The sequence below is a fragment of the Balaenoptera physalus genome, assembly GCF_965194825.1.
Source record: "Balaenoptera physalus genome assembly, chromosome: 7".
NCBI lineage: Eukaryota > Metazoa > Chordata > Mammalia > Artiodactyla > Balaenopteridae > Balaenoptera > Balaenoptera physalus.
Window position 1 is genome coordinate 100,093,877 of NC_138886.1, and position 15,663 is coordinate 100,109,539.

The 15,663-nt window shown below is 39.5% G+C and overlaps 1 protein-coding gene across 4 annotated transcripts in view; it reads left to right on the forward strand.

Annotated features, from left to right (window-relative positions):
- LOC309665098 (contactin-associated protein-like 3) overlaps positions 1–15,663 on the forward strand; it is a 239,849-nt gene that overhangs the window by 37,079 nt on the left and 187,107 nt on the right. For 2 of the 4 annotated variants that reach the window (XM_082471234.1, XM_082471235.1), the window contains exon 1: positions 5,037–5,283. The exons of the other annotated variants lie outside the window; for them this stretch is intronic. In XM_082471234.1, the coding sequence (XP_082327360.1) occupies positions 5,199–5,283 (85 nt within the window). In that variant the 5' untranslated portion in view covers positions 5,037–5,198. Of the gene's footprint in view, positions 1–5,036; positions 5,284–15,663 lie in introns of those variants that run through there. 4 annotated transcript variants of the gene reach the window in all.

Consider the following 15,663-nt stretch of genomic DNA (forward strand, 5'->3'; position numbering starts at 1 on the left):
CCAGACTTACTGTGATGTTCATTTTGCAATACACACAAATGTCAAATCATTGAATTGTACACCTGAAACTAATATAGTGTTCTATGTCAATTATACCTCAATAGAAAAATTCTTAGGTCAAGATCAGATGTTGATTTTAATTTTAAATTAGAAAAGGACTTTTAAGGATACACTCAACTCTGCCTCCCTCTTCCTACCCCAAAGAAGTAAAGAAAAATTGTGACCTTTTATGCCTTTCATAAAATTAGAAATTTTGTTTAAAGGGTATAATATATCTCAATTTAAAAAGTTTAAAAAAAAAAAGAATTTTTTTTCCTGGACACTCATGTAGTTGATTCTGTGAATTTATCCTTCTTTGTGATATGATAGAAGGAAGTTCTAGAATCTCCCTTTTCTCTATATGTATGCACCTCAGCTGCTGCCATCAGTGGACATGTGTGCAAGATGATATTGGAGACTGTGGTGCTTGAATTGGGTAGAATGCTGGACAGCTGACTCTGCACTTCATTTTAACGTTAAGCCTCTCTGATTCTACTTGTGCCAGAATGTCAGGAAAAGTGTGTTGTTTATGCACAATCCTGTGAAATGTTTATTAAGTACTTTTGGAAATACCATGCAGTATTGCTTTTATACTTCAAGTTCTTAGTTGTGGTTTGTTCTATCTTAGATACCAGTGTTTGTTAGTCCCCAAAAGTCCTCCTGGGTTGAAATGGGCTGAATTGGAAAGAAATATTATAAGCAGATAAGGTAGGGGGTCTATGGAGAAAGAAAACCAGGCATGGCTTTCTGGACATAAGAGAACACCTATTAATTTAGTACAAGACATTTTGTGATCTAAGCCTGGCCAGAGTGCTTGCCCTTGAACAGGTCTCAGTAATTAAGGATCTTAAGGGAAAACAAGAATGCTGACTGTTATCAGACAAGAGAAGTAGCAATAGTAATAATGTATCAATTGTAAAGACTTCCAGTTCTGTTTCCATGGTAAAGATTAGCCTGAAGCACTCAACCACCAGGTCAAAAGGAACCTAAGGGATGATGGCGTTGACCTTTTCTGATCCTCCGGATTTCAATCAACTAAAGCCTGGGCTCTGCCTACCTCCCAAGTCCTTTCATGAATATACATGTACCCTTAGCTTAAAACTTCCCCAGTTTTGCTGTTTGGGGAGACACTGCTTTGGGAAAGATCCCTGGTGTTCTACTTACTTGCTGCAAGTAACAAATCCTTCCTTCTCTCACTCTTTGTCTTGGTTGTGTCTTTTGGCTCGACACCCACCAAGAGGCGAACCTAGTTTTTCGGGTAACAATATGAGGCTGACCATTCTCTAGCTGAGATTTTATGTAATTAGATGCATAATCCTTTGGTTGTTAAAACCAGGGCTTCCAAGGGCTAGTTATAGGGAACATAGCTCATCAGAGATAACCTGCAAAGACACCGTGCAGTGTGTTTTTTATCACACATGTGACAGTTTTTCTCCCTGCAGTCTGTCTCTCCATAATTGTTCTTCAGGATTTGTTGCCTGGGGGCTTATGGGAAAAATGACTCCTAATAGAAATACTATGATATTTTATTCACAGTATTCTTTCAGAGGATTTAATGATAAATCTGTTCCCATTACAAGAGTAAAGTTCAATGTATTCCCAGATTTAGATAAAACACGCAGAAATAATTTACAGGGAGAAAACTGCTGAATAAAGAAGAAAAATGAATGGAGTCATGTTTTGATCTATGGAGAGCATTGAGAAAGGATTTCATTCGGGTGGGGTGAGTTGATCCTTCCTCTTCTCGGTAGGGAATCCTGAGTGCACAGACTTCTCCCAGGTGAGCAGGAAAACAGAAGACTTTGGTCAGGAACTGCCAAGGGTGTAGTTTCACTTAGAATCTACTTTCCTAGGCAGCCTGTCTGCACTTACACATATGAGGGTCCACACACTTCTGAACATCGGAAGTTGATTTCTTGTCTTTTATTTGTGACGTGTGCTGATTTCAAGTTCTCTTTTGTGTTTGGTGTGAACTCTGCAGACACATACATATATGCGCGTGCGTGATTTGTGGGGTTTGAATCATCACTTATAGAAATGTGCAAGATTAGATCTACACATTTTTTTCACCTTTCCTTTGTTTTGATTTTTTAAAATTTAATTTAATTTTATATTGGAGTATAGCTGATTTACAATATTGTGTTAGTTTCAGTTGTACAGCAAAGTGATTCAGTTATACATATACATGTATCCATTCTTTTACAGATTCTTTTCCCATATAGATTATGACAGAATGTTGAGTAGAGTTCCCTGTGCTATACAGTAGGTCCTTGTTGATTATCTGTCATCTTTCTTATATAAAAGAGCAAAGGGCTGTGGAAACAGGTCACAGAATGCAGCGGACTGCCCCTGACCTGCAGGGATTTAGCTTGGAGGCCTTGGTGGTCCCGTTAGGCATCCTTTCTCCTCTGAGCCTGGAGCTCTAGCATCAGCCTACCTGATCCAGCGCCCTGTGGATGAGCATGGTGTTATGTACTTGACATTCATTTTCTCCTGTAACCCTTGGATCAGTTCTCTGCTGGTAAGACTTCTATTATCTTATGAAACAGACAACGAAGCTAAGGATCACAGATGCTGAACAGCTGCCGGGGGTCTCACGGGTGGGTACCAACTCCCAGGGCAGCTCTGGGGCTGGTATGTGGAATGCTCAGCAGTTTCCATCCCTTTGTGGGGGTTTCAGACCTGTAATTTCATAATGGCTCTATGACTGGCTATCATCACCATTCTACAAACAAGAAAAGTGAGGCACAAAGCCACGAAGTCTCCAGCGAAAGAAGGCAGCTGGAAAGGGGTAAAACTAGGCGTCGCATCAGCTGTCTGCTAGCAAGTCCCTGCTTTGGGCCCTGCTTTGCCTGGTCTCTTCAAGCCTCCTCACCTGGGGCTGCCCTTGTCTTGGAAGATCATGTAACAGCCCCAGTGCTGTCCAGTGGTCAATGCTGTGCACTGCACAAGGACATCTGCCTGCAAATCTCAATCCCTCGTGGGCTGTTTCATCTCTGACTTGGAAAATCCATCCTGAATGTCTGCTCAAGTAATTTACCAGCATTGTCCTTTTTGGTTTTAATTGACATCAATTATTGAGGCGCCTTCTAACCCATTCTAAATGGATTTCCCATGAACAACTGAATAGAGTTTTCACAGGTGACAACTTTTCTGTTTCAGAGACCTGAGGGCCAGTGAGAAGGGGTTTCAGAGCTCAGCTGACCTGGTCCAAGTCTGGCTTGCTTTGTGACACATCCATTAAACTCTCTGAGGTTAGTCTGTCTATCCATTAAATGGGCATAGTAACGTTTACTTCAAAGGAATGCTGTGACCATTTATTTAGATTACACACACACACACAGACACACACACACAGACTGTCTGTTGTATAGGCTTTAAAAAATATTAGACACTTAATGTAAATCATTAATTTATATTTGCTTTAAAAATTAGAAATACCATATTCAGGTTCTGGGACATGTATTAGGCACTAGGAAAATGTCTGACTAATAAATGAAGGTCACTCTACCGCTTGTGGCTTTTTTCAAGGTTCTAAATGCACCCTCCGAGCAAGCTTTGCTCAGTGTTTCCCGGGACTGCTGATTGATAGGGTGGGTGGGAAGAGTTCCTGATTCCCAGGGGCCCTGAGTAGGAGTGGAGAAAGCTGGAAAGTTGGGATCAGAATCTACATATTTGGGTCAAATTCTACTTGTAAATTCTGTGGCCTTGCCAAGCTATTTACATTTTCTATTCCTGTTTTTGTTTTTTACCCAGGTTGCAGAATAGAAATAATAAAAACAGCTTTTCTGCTTTGTTCTCAGGCATATAATGCCCTACTCAGGGTTAAAGTTACTTTCATATTCTGATCACTTTGGATGGTGCAAGAATGCCTGGACACTGTTCCTAAGTCTCAGCACATTTGTCATGAGTCTGGTCACAGTTTTAGGAGAGTATTGATCCTAGTGATGCCATGCTCATACCTCCTTCATTTACATCTGCTGGCAGCCTCTTTAGGAAGTAGAGGAGGCCATGTGACTTACCTCAAGGTCATGGATCTTGAAATCCTTCTTCCTCCATGGGCCATCAGGCCTCTATCTGTATACTCTGAAACAATTTATTTATCTGCTTATCTATCTATCCATTTATTTATCTATCCATTTATTTATTTATTTAAGATGCCTTTTCTATTCCATCATTTTTCAATATGAACTTTTGGGTAATTGTATTAAAGAATTTGAATGGAAAAGAATACACATACAGTATATAGAAGTTGATTCAAAACTCTTCATTCTTCAATTAAGTGTATTCAGTTTACCTACATAAGGTCACTTCCCTGATGATATTTGGAGTAAGATTCCTTCTCCCAGGATGCCAGTTTTTAGTTTTATATATCTGCTGACCACAATTCTCAAATCTCCAAGTAGGAATATACATAATAAAATGCTGACATTATAGTAGAAGTCGGGTCGGTGTTTTAATTAATTATTTTTTAATTTTAATTTTTTCCAGCTTTATTGAGATGTATTTTGACACATAACACTGTATATATAACCGTATATATTTCGAAATGATTACCATAATAAGGTTCTTTAGGTTTTTATTTTTAAATATGAATCATTAAATGAGTTGGGAAAACAAAAGCAGTCTTTTTTACAACAGTTCTCAGTACATGTAAATATTTTCTTCAAACCGGGTTAGTTACTTGTCCTAACTTCTTTTCAACCAAAAAAAAACTCACATTTTTCCTAGCATCGGTGTTAATGCTCAAGCATCATCAGCGTGGTGAAGCTCGGTCTCAGACTGAAGTCCACTGAACTGCTCAGCTGTTCAGAGTGGGAAACCTGCCGGTGAAGGAGGTAGGACCGCGGATTCGGATTCGGATTCGGAGCGAGCGCAGGTTGAAGACCTTCACCGACTTGACTCGCACTTCCTCCCGCCACCGCCAGGAGCGCCCGGGACGCGTGGAGCTCGCAGCGCGGCAGGAGCGGGTGGGGGTGGGGGTGCGGTGGGGGTGTGGCTGCAGGTTGGGGCTCCCGCCCCGCCGGCTGCGCGGGTTCGCCGAGCCCGGAGGAGGGAGCGCTAGCTACCCCGAGCGGGAGGGAGCTTGCAGACTCCGGCTCAGAGCAGCTGTCTGGACACCTTGGGTTTTGGGGTGGGGAGCCCCGGCGACTGTGAACATGGACTCCGCCGCGGGAGCCTGTCTCAGGATGCTCTTTCTTTTGTCTGCCCAGCCCTGGAGTACATTAGCATCAGGGAATACTTGTGAGTACAGCAAATCTTTTAAAACTTATACTGTTAACTGCGAATTCGTGTTTTTTAAAAAAAATAATTGAATTTTACAAATGGAATCACTGGTCTGCTTCTGAAAATGAGGCATTTAAAAAACATCGCAAAGTCCCAACGCTTGGATAGGGTGGTTTACAATGGTTTTTCCACTTGTCAAGTCTGTAATACACAAAGCCTGTTTTGACTTGTCTGTGAGCTGAATTTTGTCTGTGTGCTGTTGTTTTGAATATTCATTGAGAAAGCTCAAGTTCTAGTAAAACCTAAAATTAGCATGAGAATATTGAGGCGGAGAGAGACCAGAGAGAGAGAATAGCAGGAGATGAGGAGAGAAGAGCATGCCAATATGTCATTTATTTCTTTTTACTATGAATACATTTTGCAGGATTTATGTCAGAAAGGAAATCGTTGGCCGACCTGGCCGGGTCCTGCATTAGCGTAGATGTTTGCAGTTGGCGCCCTGCGGAATCGGGTACCAAGAACTCGGGCGCTGCAGCGGCGGGCAGGCTCCGCAGCAGAGCCCAGGCGGCAAACCTGGCTAGTCCCCAGAATTACGAGAAGGATAGACCCCTCAGAATTAGAAGGCTTTTGCTTCAAGGAAAAACATAACCTGCCATTCAGGTTCATTTGCAAGTGCACATGCTTGTATATTGTGATGTGCTGTGTTTCTCATTTTGTTGGTTCAGTGAAGATGTATTAACCTCTCAGTTCTGGACTGGCAATGTGAGTCTGATCTAAAGATGCTAGCCAAATTGATTCAGCCGACCTCAAGGCATTTTAATCTGGAAATCGGAAAAAGTTTTCGAAGTGTTATTCAGATTGAAATCTCCATCATAGGGCTTTTCTTTCCTTGAGGGATTTGAAGAAAGCCCCCTTAGTCCTACATCCAGGCCCCATCCCCCTCAAGAATTTTTTAAAATCAGGTTGTAGGGAGTAAGGCAAGCTATTATGCATTTCAAGAAAGTGCTAGTAGGCATGTTAGAAACCGACCTTGCTGCTGGGTATCCAGTTTTATCTGGGGGTGGGGTGGGCTGGGGAACTCTGCCCTTACCAGGAAGTTTGTGCTAAAGTGAAAAGCATTTTGTACAAATAGTTACCCTTCCAGCATTCATCCATATATGCCCCGAGGCTGTGATAAGTTTGTGTTGTCATCATTTAGTATCAGCTGATTTAATGCCATATTATATGAGTCACTCCTGAAAATGAGCCTTAGTCTCCTTTAAGAAAATACTGCCCCGTGTTTCAGACAGAATTTTAATTTAGCTTTGGGCACAATTTCCATGAATTAATTAAAATGGAGGCATTTACATGAAATCCTTAGGTCCTGCAGTAAAGCATTTATCACTTTGCTAAGAAATTAAAAATGTAGTACTAAATGATTTGCTAGTATAAAAGAATTATAGAATAATTTAACATAGTACACTGAGGTGCAATTAAAAAGTCACCAGAGGTCACTCTTACTTAAAGGAAACATGGCTTCAAAAATCCTTCCCTTATAAGAGAAGCAGAGTGCTGTGCTGCCTTTCTTGTCTCCTTAGTTGTGATTACAGGATATTGCAAGATCAGTTATTTTGATATTTCTTTATTTTCTGTTTGTATTTTATTCCCTGAAATCCACAGAGGTATCATGTTCTTCATACTGAGCATCTTTTTTAAGAGTCACATGCTCTGAGGTGCTCCATGTCTGAATATCCAGGCAGATATCCTTTTCTGAATTGAATATATCTCTAAGCTCAGTTCGTCTGGGTCTCTGGCTGACTCTTCAAATGTCAATGCTAGTTTTCACTTTTCAGCCTCTGTTTTATTTAGATGTGCTTAGTACTCTGATTAAAAGTTCAGTAAGTTAAAAGTACCTATGTAAATTTGCATGGCTAAGAACATTTTAGATACTATAGTGTCCTTGGTCACCGCAAAGATGGCTACTATAGTTGTTCAAGTGTCAAGTATATATTTAAATGTCTTTGCAGACTTAAAGATTCATAGAGGGTACACAGACTGTGTTTGATAATTGCTTGCTAATCTCATTTGACAGTATCCTTTGTAGCAGTAGAAGTAATGGTGAATGAATCTTATTATAGTCTAGATTAGCTAATTTGACCAATTGGATTTTTCCTTAACTCTCGAATATTTGGGAGGTGTTTGTTTGTATGTGTAGATGTATATAGAAGCAAGGTATTTCAAACCCATATTTGAAATTTGTTACTACATAAATCAAGGTAGAGGGTTCTTTTAGTCCTGTCCCATCATTTGAGAAATTCTAAAGAGGAGTTTGCCAGCAGGATGGGATTTAGGCTACCAACAAGAAATCACGAACACCAGCATTTGCTCAAGTCTTTTGATCGCTAACCTTTTATTCCTAAGAAGTGTTTTAAGAACTCAAGTAATCTTTTCAGACAAGACTTTAAAACTAACAAAAATGAAATATTCTTAAGCCCTGATAAAATAATGAGAACTGTATGTAAATTTTTAAAAAGGTAAAGATCTTCTCCCCAAAAGTATACAGTGACATTTTTCCTCTATTTACAACTGGTTCTCAGTAGTAAATTAGTCAGACGGGGGGGGGGGGGTGGGGGGGGTGGGGGGGGGTCAACCTGGGTGAGGTTCTGGCATAAGACATACTCTCATTCAGGACTTGGTTGAAACATTTGACATCTCAGAAATTATCCATGTTTTGACATGAATCTTTATAATTAATGGGAAATTTTAAGTCAGGAGGAGTCTACACAGGGCGAGAGTAATGTTTCTAAATAGCCAAAAACATGGGCTTTTTTTTTTTTTTCTCTTATTCTCTGTCTTTTTGGAGATAAAACAAGTTGAATGGACAGCATCCTCTAGGACCTGATATTTAAAAATTGTGCATCTCTACTTGGTCTGCCTTCTAGAACTCTTTGTATTTAGTCAAGATGAAAGTGTTATTCTAATGGAGTTATCCTCTTAAATAGAATGCAAGAGGAAAGTTAGAATATAGATTCCAAGTTAGAGCCCTGTTTTCCAGAAGTTGTTGTGCAGACAGTGGTTGGTTTGCTCACTTCCTACCATGAGCCACAAGTGGAAGAGGGCAGTAGCTCTCTGTTTTAGGATTATCCCTGTGAATCTACTATTTGCCTATGAACTTTCAGATCTTTTTGGGGGGGGGAGGAAGAAGAGATATAATCTGAATAAGAAAATGTCAGTATTTTGATTGCATATTTAGTATTGTAAATCTGTCTCCTGGATCGCATGTCACTTTGAGGAGTAATGTCCACTCTTTCCCGATTAAGGAACAACACAATTGGAAGTTAATTTACAGCTGAATTATTTTCCCCGTATAAGTAAAGTACCAGCTATAGCTAGTAGCTGCTGTCCTCCCTAACTCTACTCCCCAGTGAAAAGAAAAAGGACTGAAGTCTCTGAAAAGGACTGAAGCCAGTGTTAGACATTTCAGCCGCTGTTGATGGTGATTATTTGACGTAAATGATGATATTTATAGACCCAGGGGTTCATTTTAGTGAGTGTTACACACTCATCCGCACCTTGTTAAATCTCAGTACTTGTAATTTTCTCTAGAAGTCTTCTTTTGTTTCCTTCCCCTGTCAAAAGTGCCCTTCTTGTTGTGAGAATAAAAGATGTATTTCTGGCCCACTACAGGTGGGGCACACAACTTGAATCACTGTTCTAGGAGTGGTAATCAGGATTTGTTTTTATCCAACAATGTCTCCTCCCTGTTATGTCCTGCATATGTATGAGAGGTCTCTGCCCTTGGTTGGGGGAGCAGATCAAGCCCATTTTGTTGGCCAGCATGGGAGACAAACATGTGCTCTTCATGTAATACCTAGTGCTTGATCTAGGCAAATATATTAGCACCTCAATTTGAAGATTTGTATCAGATTTGAATCCTTTCTTCACTGGAGCAATGGCTCCTTATGTGCTAAAGTGTTACTGTATCATCTTTAATGAAAGTTTATTAATATGATCCTCTAATAGATATTATCACACAATATTATTCTTTTAAAAGAAAAATAACATAACACAGTATAATAGTGAGACACTTGTTGTATAAATTATCCTAACCCAATAACATGATTAACCTTAAGAATTTGGTATAAAAATACAGGAATTGCAGAATGGAGGAACTGAACATAATGCTACAACTGCTAAGAAGTATAAAATCGTGAGAATTGATTTAAGTGAATGTCTAATAGTGTGTTTATCAAATGTCTCTTCTCAAGGGTATTGTTTGTCAGAACTCCTGTCATTTCAATGGGCACAGATTCTTTGTAATTATTTGCTAAGTGTCATCAACATATTCTATTGCTATGTGAGCACAGTCACTCTCAAGTAATGCCATGTGTGCTAAGACAATACAGTCCATAAAGAAGTTTTCACCTTGGGTAATATGGACTAAAATCCTGCTACTGTTTTAATTGGTGCAGGCTTCTTTTTGTCTCAATAGTGTGCTTAGTGGTTTTCTAGAGTGAGTCGAATCCTCCAAGTTAATCAGGATTATCCCTGTGAATCTACTGTTTCTTTATGAATTTTCAGATCTTTGGGGAGGAAGAAGAGATATAATCTGAATAAGAAAATGTCAGTATTTTGGTTGATATTTAGATTGAATTACTTATGTCTACCTATTTCTGAAAGGCAAAAGACCATATGTAATATGTTCCTTGGTTTAGGGAGGGAGCCTGTCAGAAGATGTGCCCCTGGAGCAGGTGAATGGGGAATCCATTCGTGATTCAGTGAAACATGTTGGGGAAAATGAGCATAGAATATGGAGAGAGGTATTTAGTAAGCACTGGAGCTTGGACTTGTTGGAAAGAGTCTTCAACAAACTGGTAAACGGACCGTTTTTTTAAAAAAATCATATTTGAATAAACTTCCCAGAAATACTGAGGTCAGAATATTTTTGAAAACTTCGGGAAAACAACAGCATTTTTTTCTCCAAAAAAACTTACAAAGTCCATGTGACTATCAACACAGAGTGACAGGCAATGCTAGAGCTGTGAGGGTCCTGAAGCTTATGCAACTGGGGGAGACTCTTTAAGCAAACAAACAAACAAAATGACCCTAAAGACACATTATCAGTGACCCTCCCACGCCTGAAAGCCTGTTCTGGGGAGAAGACTGGAGCGCAAGAATGTCTGCTCCTTTGAGTTGATTTGGAAAAAAAACCCCAAATCATTCAAGAGTACTAAATAAAGGACATATTCACTGACAAAAATCTCAATTAACTGAGCAAATTTGAATTTGAATTTTTCCCTTTAAATCAAAATCAGAAGTTGAATATAAAAGTATACTTATAAAAGTATAAAAGAGTTCAAACAATTTGGAATGAATAGATCCAGGGTTGACCTGCAATTCTAATTCTAATCCTGACAAACAAATATGAAATTAACCTCTGGATCTTCTCCCCACTTAACTTTTCAGAGCCTTTAAAGGCTTGGCTTCAACATACAAAGTTCTTCAGAGTAACTTCCAAAGTGTCCCCACTCAATCTGCCTACCTGGGGCCCGTTGCGGTGCTGATTGCTATAGGCTCTGTTGCATCATATTGAATAACTTTTAAAAACTGAATTATTTATGTCTACCTATTTCTGAGAGGCAGGAAACCATATGTAATACGTTCCTTCAAAATATCATACTTGTTTTTTCCAGTTTGAGTTCTATGGCATAAGGTTAAAATCTGTGTGCTAATTAAAGTTATACACAACTTGTAAATACTGTAAAAACTAACACAACATTGTAAATCAACTATACTCCAATGTAAAATAAAAAGTTAAAAAAAGAGAGGGTATGATAGAGTGACCTTTTGACATTATGCAGGAACATTGTTTAATAGGCCCACATGATTGTTTAATTACCTAGAAGAATGCACCCATGTCTGACTTGGTCATTTACCATTTGATTGGAGTTTAGACGCTGAAATTGATGATTTCTTTTTTTTTTTTTCAGGTACATATGGTAACTACAAAGGTTTTATTGCCCTGTAGGACATTGATCAGTTTTTTTGTAACCTAGCAATCTCATTCTAATGTTCTTCTATAAATGCCTGTAAATTCCTAGTTTCTCAAAATGCTCTTTTACTGGATTAGTCATTAATGAGTTTATGATTCTTTGGCATGCATTTGTTCTATATTTGTATGTGTTGTGTTTTTAACTTTTTGAAAATAATGCTTTGACATAGAGATTGCGCATGTCTGGTAGGTGTACACATAACCTTGTGTGATAATACATGTGCTTAGTTTGAGTGTTGCTTTACAATAAATTTCCTTTCTGGTTCATTAGAAACTTTACTTTTCAATAATAATATAGGGAGTCTGGCTCACCATAAAAAATAAAAATATTCTCCTTAGTTTCCAGGTAATGGGTATTTTCAGTGTACTGATTTGAAATAGAATTGAAACATAAAGTACTTGAAATTTTGAGTAGTTTAAAGTTAGAAACTATATAATTTTTATTTAAATATATGCCCGTTTAATGGACCAGTTTAAAAAAAAACCTCCCTCCAAGGCTGTTAATCACAAATGAAAAAATGATATATTTTATCTAGGCTATGGCTTTTATTAAGTTTTTACTCGGTAGTACATCAGGAAAAGATACTCATGGAGGATGTGCTAGTTATAGCTAACTCATGGAGAGAAATTTGAAAAAAGTTTGTTTTTTAAACTGGCAAATATGATACTTTTGGATGAGTCATTTTAGGGATATGGTAAATGGTGTATCAGATATTTAAATTTATGTGTTCCTAAGTTGTATCACCAGTGGTTCCATCTCTGGCCTTAGTGGCTGTCACCTGTGGAGAAGGAATTTTTATGCCACGTGTTCACTGGACCACTGTGGGAGGAAGGGGATGGTGAACCTTGTTTGGAATCAGTGGCAGTTTCGATAACCTCAGAAGCCACTGAATGCTGTGGCATAGACCTAGGGTCCCCACATGATCGTTTCAGTAGCATCTCATTACTTGGGGTGTTCGAGACCCAACAGAGGGTTTCTCTGGAGCTTAGGAGCAAGCAGTGACATTGCTGCTTGGATGATGCAGGAGCGACCTGCTGCCTTGAGACATAAGACCAGGTGCCACCTGCAGTTCTCAAGGTTGTAATTAGTTTTTATTTTAACATTTATAAATCCTCAGGCAGCCAAAGAGCTTGATAAAGTTAAGCTAAATACACTCTTCCTCGGAGTGGTGAATTGGTGGGAGAAGTGGCAGAATGAACCATGTGTGTGTACGTATGTTTGTGTGTCTTAAGGGAGGCTGGTTGGGTAGAGAGACCTGCTGAAGGAATTAAAAACCGCTGTCAATAGTTGTAAGAGAGGCTCAGATTGGATTAGGTGACGATCCAGTTACGTGGGATTGAGCTATTTCTTACTTGTTACCATGCAGAACGGATATTCTCCACTTTGGATTTCTGAGCATGTGAGCAATCAGGAAATACAAAGACATCTGCCCTGACCCAGTTGAGCCCCAGTTGAAACTATTGCCTTCACGTGTCGGAGGTGTTTTGTGTTCTAGGATATTGCTATGCAGCCACCGTTAGAACCAGCAGCACTTAACCTGCCTCTGAGGCCTTCCCAGGTCCTGGTTCCTGTTAATACAGTTCTAAGGAATGGCTGGTAGGATTTTGATTTAAAGGCGAGTAGATATAATAAAGGGAATCTGATTAGCATGCGAAAATAATTCAGTAATTTGATTCAGGTCAAAGAAAGTAATTTTAATATAAACTTCTATTATGGAAGAAAATATTTTAAGAACTGTTAACTATTTTAATGTCTCAGATTTGGCTGATGTAAGAAAAATAATATGTTTCTATAGACATCTGTTCAAATGTTTGGAGATTATCAAAATTAAGGATTTGTCATATAGCTTTACGTTTGCTGTGTCTTTGATGATTAGAAACTTGAGAATAAGGACATTGCTGTACACTAAAAGTATAATAATATAACATAAAAAGAAAAATATAGCTGTGTAATGTCATCAAGCTGGCTAGCTGCTGTGTGTCTGTGATTCTTAGGCTTCTCTGCAACGTTGTGTTAATTCATGGAAGTTTTCTTCTTTTAATTAATTAATTAATTAATTAATTTTTGGCTGTGTTGGGTCTTCATTGCGGCACTGAGGCTACGGGCTTTCTCTAGTTGCGACCAGTGTGGGTTACTCTTTGTTGTGGTGCGCGGGCTTCTCATTGAGGTGCCTTCTCTTGTTTCGGAGCATGGGCTCTAGGCGCAAGGGCTTCAGTAGTTTTGGTGCGTGGGCTTAGTTGCTCCGCGGCATGTGGGATCTTCCTGGACTAGGGATCGAACCCGTGTTCCCTGTATTGGCAGGCGGACTCTTAACCACTACTCCACCAGGGAAGTCTCGATTCATGGAAGTTCTGATAAGAAAACCTGTGAGCCTTGACATTTCAGAGCACATCCTTTTCTATGGTGTGAACCATGCCGTCATTGCGAGGGGTTAAAAAAATTGGGGGACTGCAAGAGGATATGTTGACTAGAGTTTAGTTAAGGTATGTATAAGAGAGTTTAAGGGAGCAAACGCCAAATTACTCTTTGCTTTCTTAAAGTGACAAGGAACATTTCTGAAAAATATTTTTTCTGGCATAGAACACAGTAGAATTGACAGATCTCAGAGTCAATTACCTATTAGAGGTAAGTCAAATGATCTATTTTGAACTATCGTACAAGGTTAACAAACATAATATTGATTTTCCAGATTATAAGAATAAATTTTGGATCATAATTATTTACTATTCTTTTGTCATGATGAACTACTGATCTATTTTAAGAAACCTGAAAACCTGATCTTTGGGAGATTTGCATCGCTATTGACTGATTTCACTTGTTCTTCTTCTAAGTGATAGGATTCATTTGTTGGAAGATAGGCTGCATGTTTGCCTAGGGAAAGTTCCTTTTCCTCATGAATATTGCTGCAAGGTGAAGCAGGAGTGGGGAGATACATCCTGCAGGCTATTGCGCATTTGAGCATGAAAAGGACATATGTTGTATCTTAATCACCATCCCAGTTCCCTAGGGATGAGACTGGCTTACCCACCCTCCCAAGGCCTCCTTCCCAACCCCCAGCATCAACATGCCCAGAGCCTTCATGAGCATCTTCTTCCATTTTCTTAGATGGAGGTGATGCCGAATGACTTCCTGGGTTGACTTGCGTGGATTTGGCCAGCCAAAGAGGTGTCCTTCCTCCTTCACTACTTCCTGTGGGATCCATCCCCCTGAGGTCTTCCACTGTTATTCCATTTCCCAGGTGTAAGAGGGACTGAAGTGGGAAGATGGCGGTGAGAATGAAAAAGTGACACTGCACACAAAGAACACTTTCAGGACTTAATGGTTGTTTGATTCTATGTGGAGTAATAAGAAATGGGAGTGTGAAGGACTGGGGTATTGGCAAGTGACTTCAACAAAACGGGGAATTGTTGGTTCACATCATTTCATTTCAGGCAAGGTTAGATCCAGATGAGGCTGTGCCATCAGGATCAGCCTCTCTTCATGTTTCCGCTCTGTCTTCCCAGTGTCAGCTTGATGCTCAGGCAGGAATCTGCTTGGTAGCTCCATGTCCAAGGTCGACCTTCCTGATCACAGTGGTAGAGAGAATGCTTTCCTCTATTTGGACTTTGGTCCTTATTACCCTGAAGCACTAAGCATGTATTTATTTGTTTATTCCCTCAACTCAAGCTCCAGGAAAGCAGACACTTCCTCTTTCTTTTTTGTTGTTATTCCTACTTCCTAATCCCCAGAGCACAGGGATGGTCCTGGAAGACAGTGGGTTCTCAATACATATTTGTTGGATAAGTAAAAAGGTGAATGATTCTCTTTCCCCAAACATCCAGCAAGATCCCCAGATCTGACTTCCACTGTTTTGTCTGTGTTGTGACTGCTCTTATCCAGCTACTGTGACAGGAAAGGTTGGCCCTCATGACCAGTGGTGGAGCCAGGAAGTGATTGCAACTTGATCCTTGACCAGGTGCTTTGACTGCATCGCTTTGACAAGAAAGCAAAATGCACAATCCGTTTAGGTAATTAGTTTAGCATCTATTATGAAAAGCACTAGCTTTCAGGCTCTTACTGGCTTCATAGAACAGATGCTTGGTTACATGTCTCCCTCCTTAATCAGATTTTAAACTTCCTGAAAACAGAATCACGCTTCTTTGTTCCTGCAGTGCTTTGCTGATGGTACTCAGTAAGTACCAAATAAATGGAGAAATTAATATATTTTAAATATGCTACCTTGAAAGTATATAGAATATCTGCAGAATCCCCCTGTGTATTTTATAATCAATTTTTAGGTGGCCTAATCAAAATGAATTTTTATGTGACTATCCCTGAGCTCTCTACTAGCCAACTGATTTGTTCATGGAAGGATCCATTGGCTGAT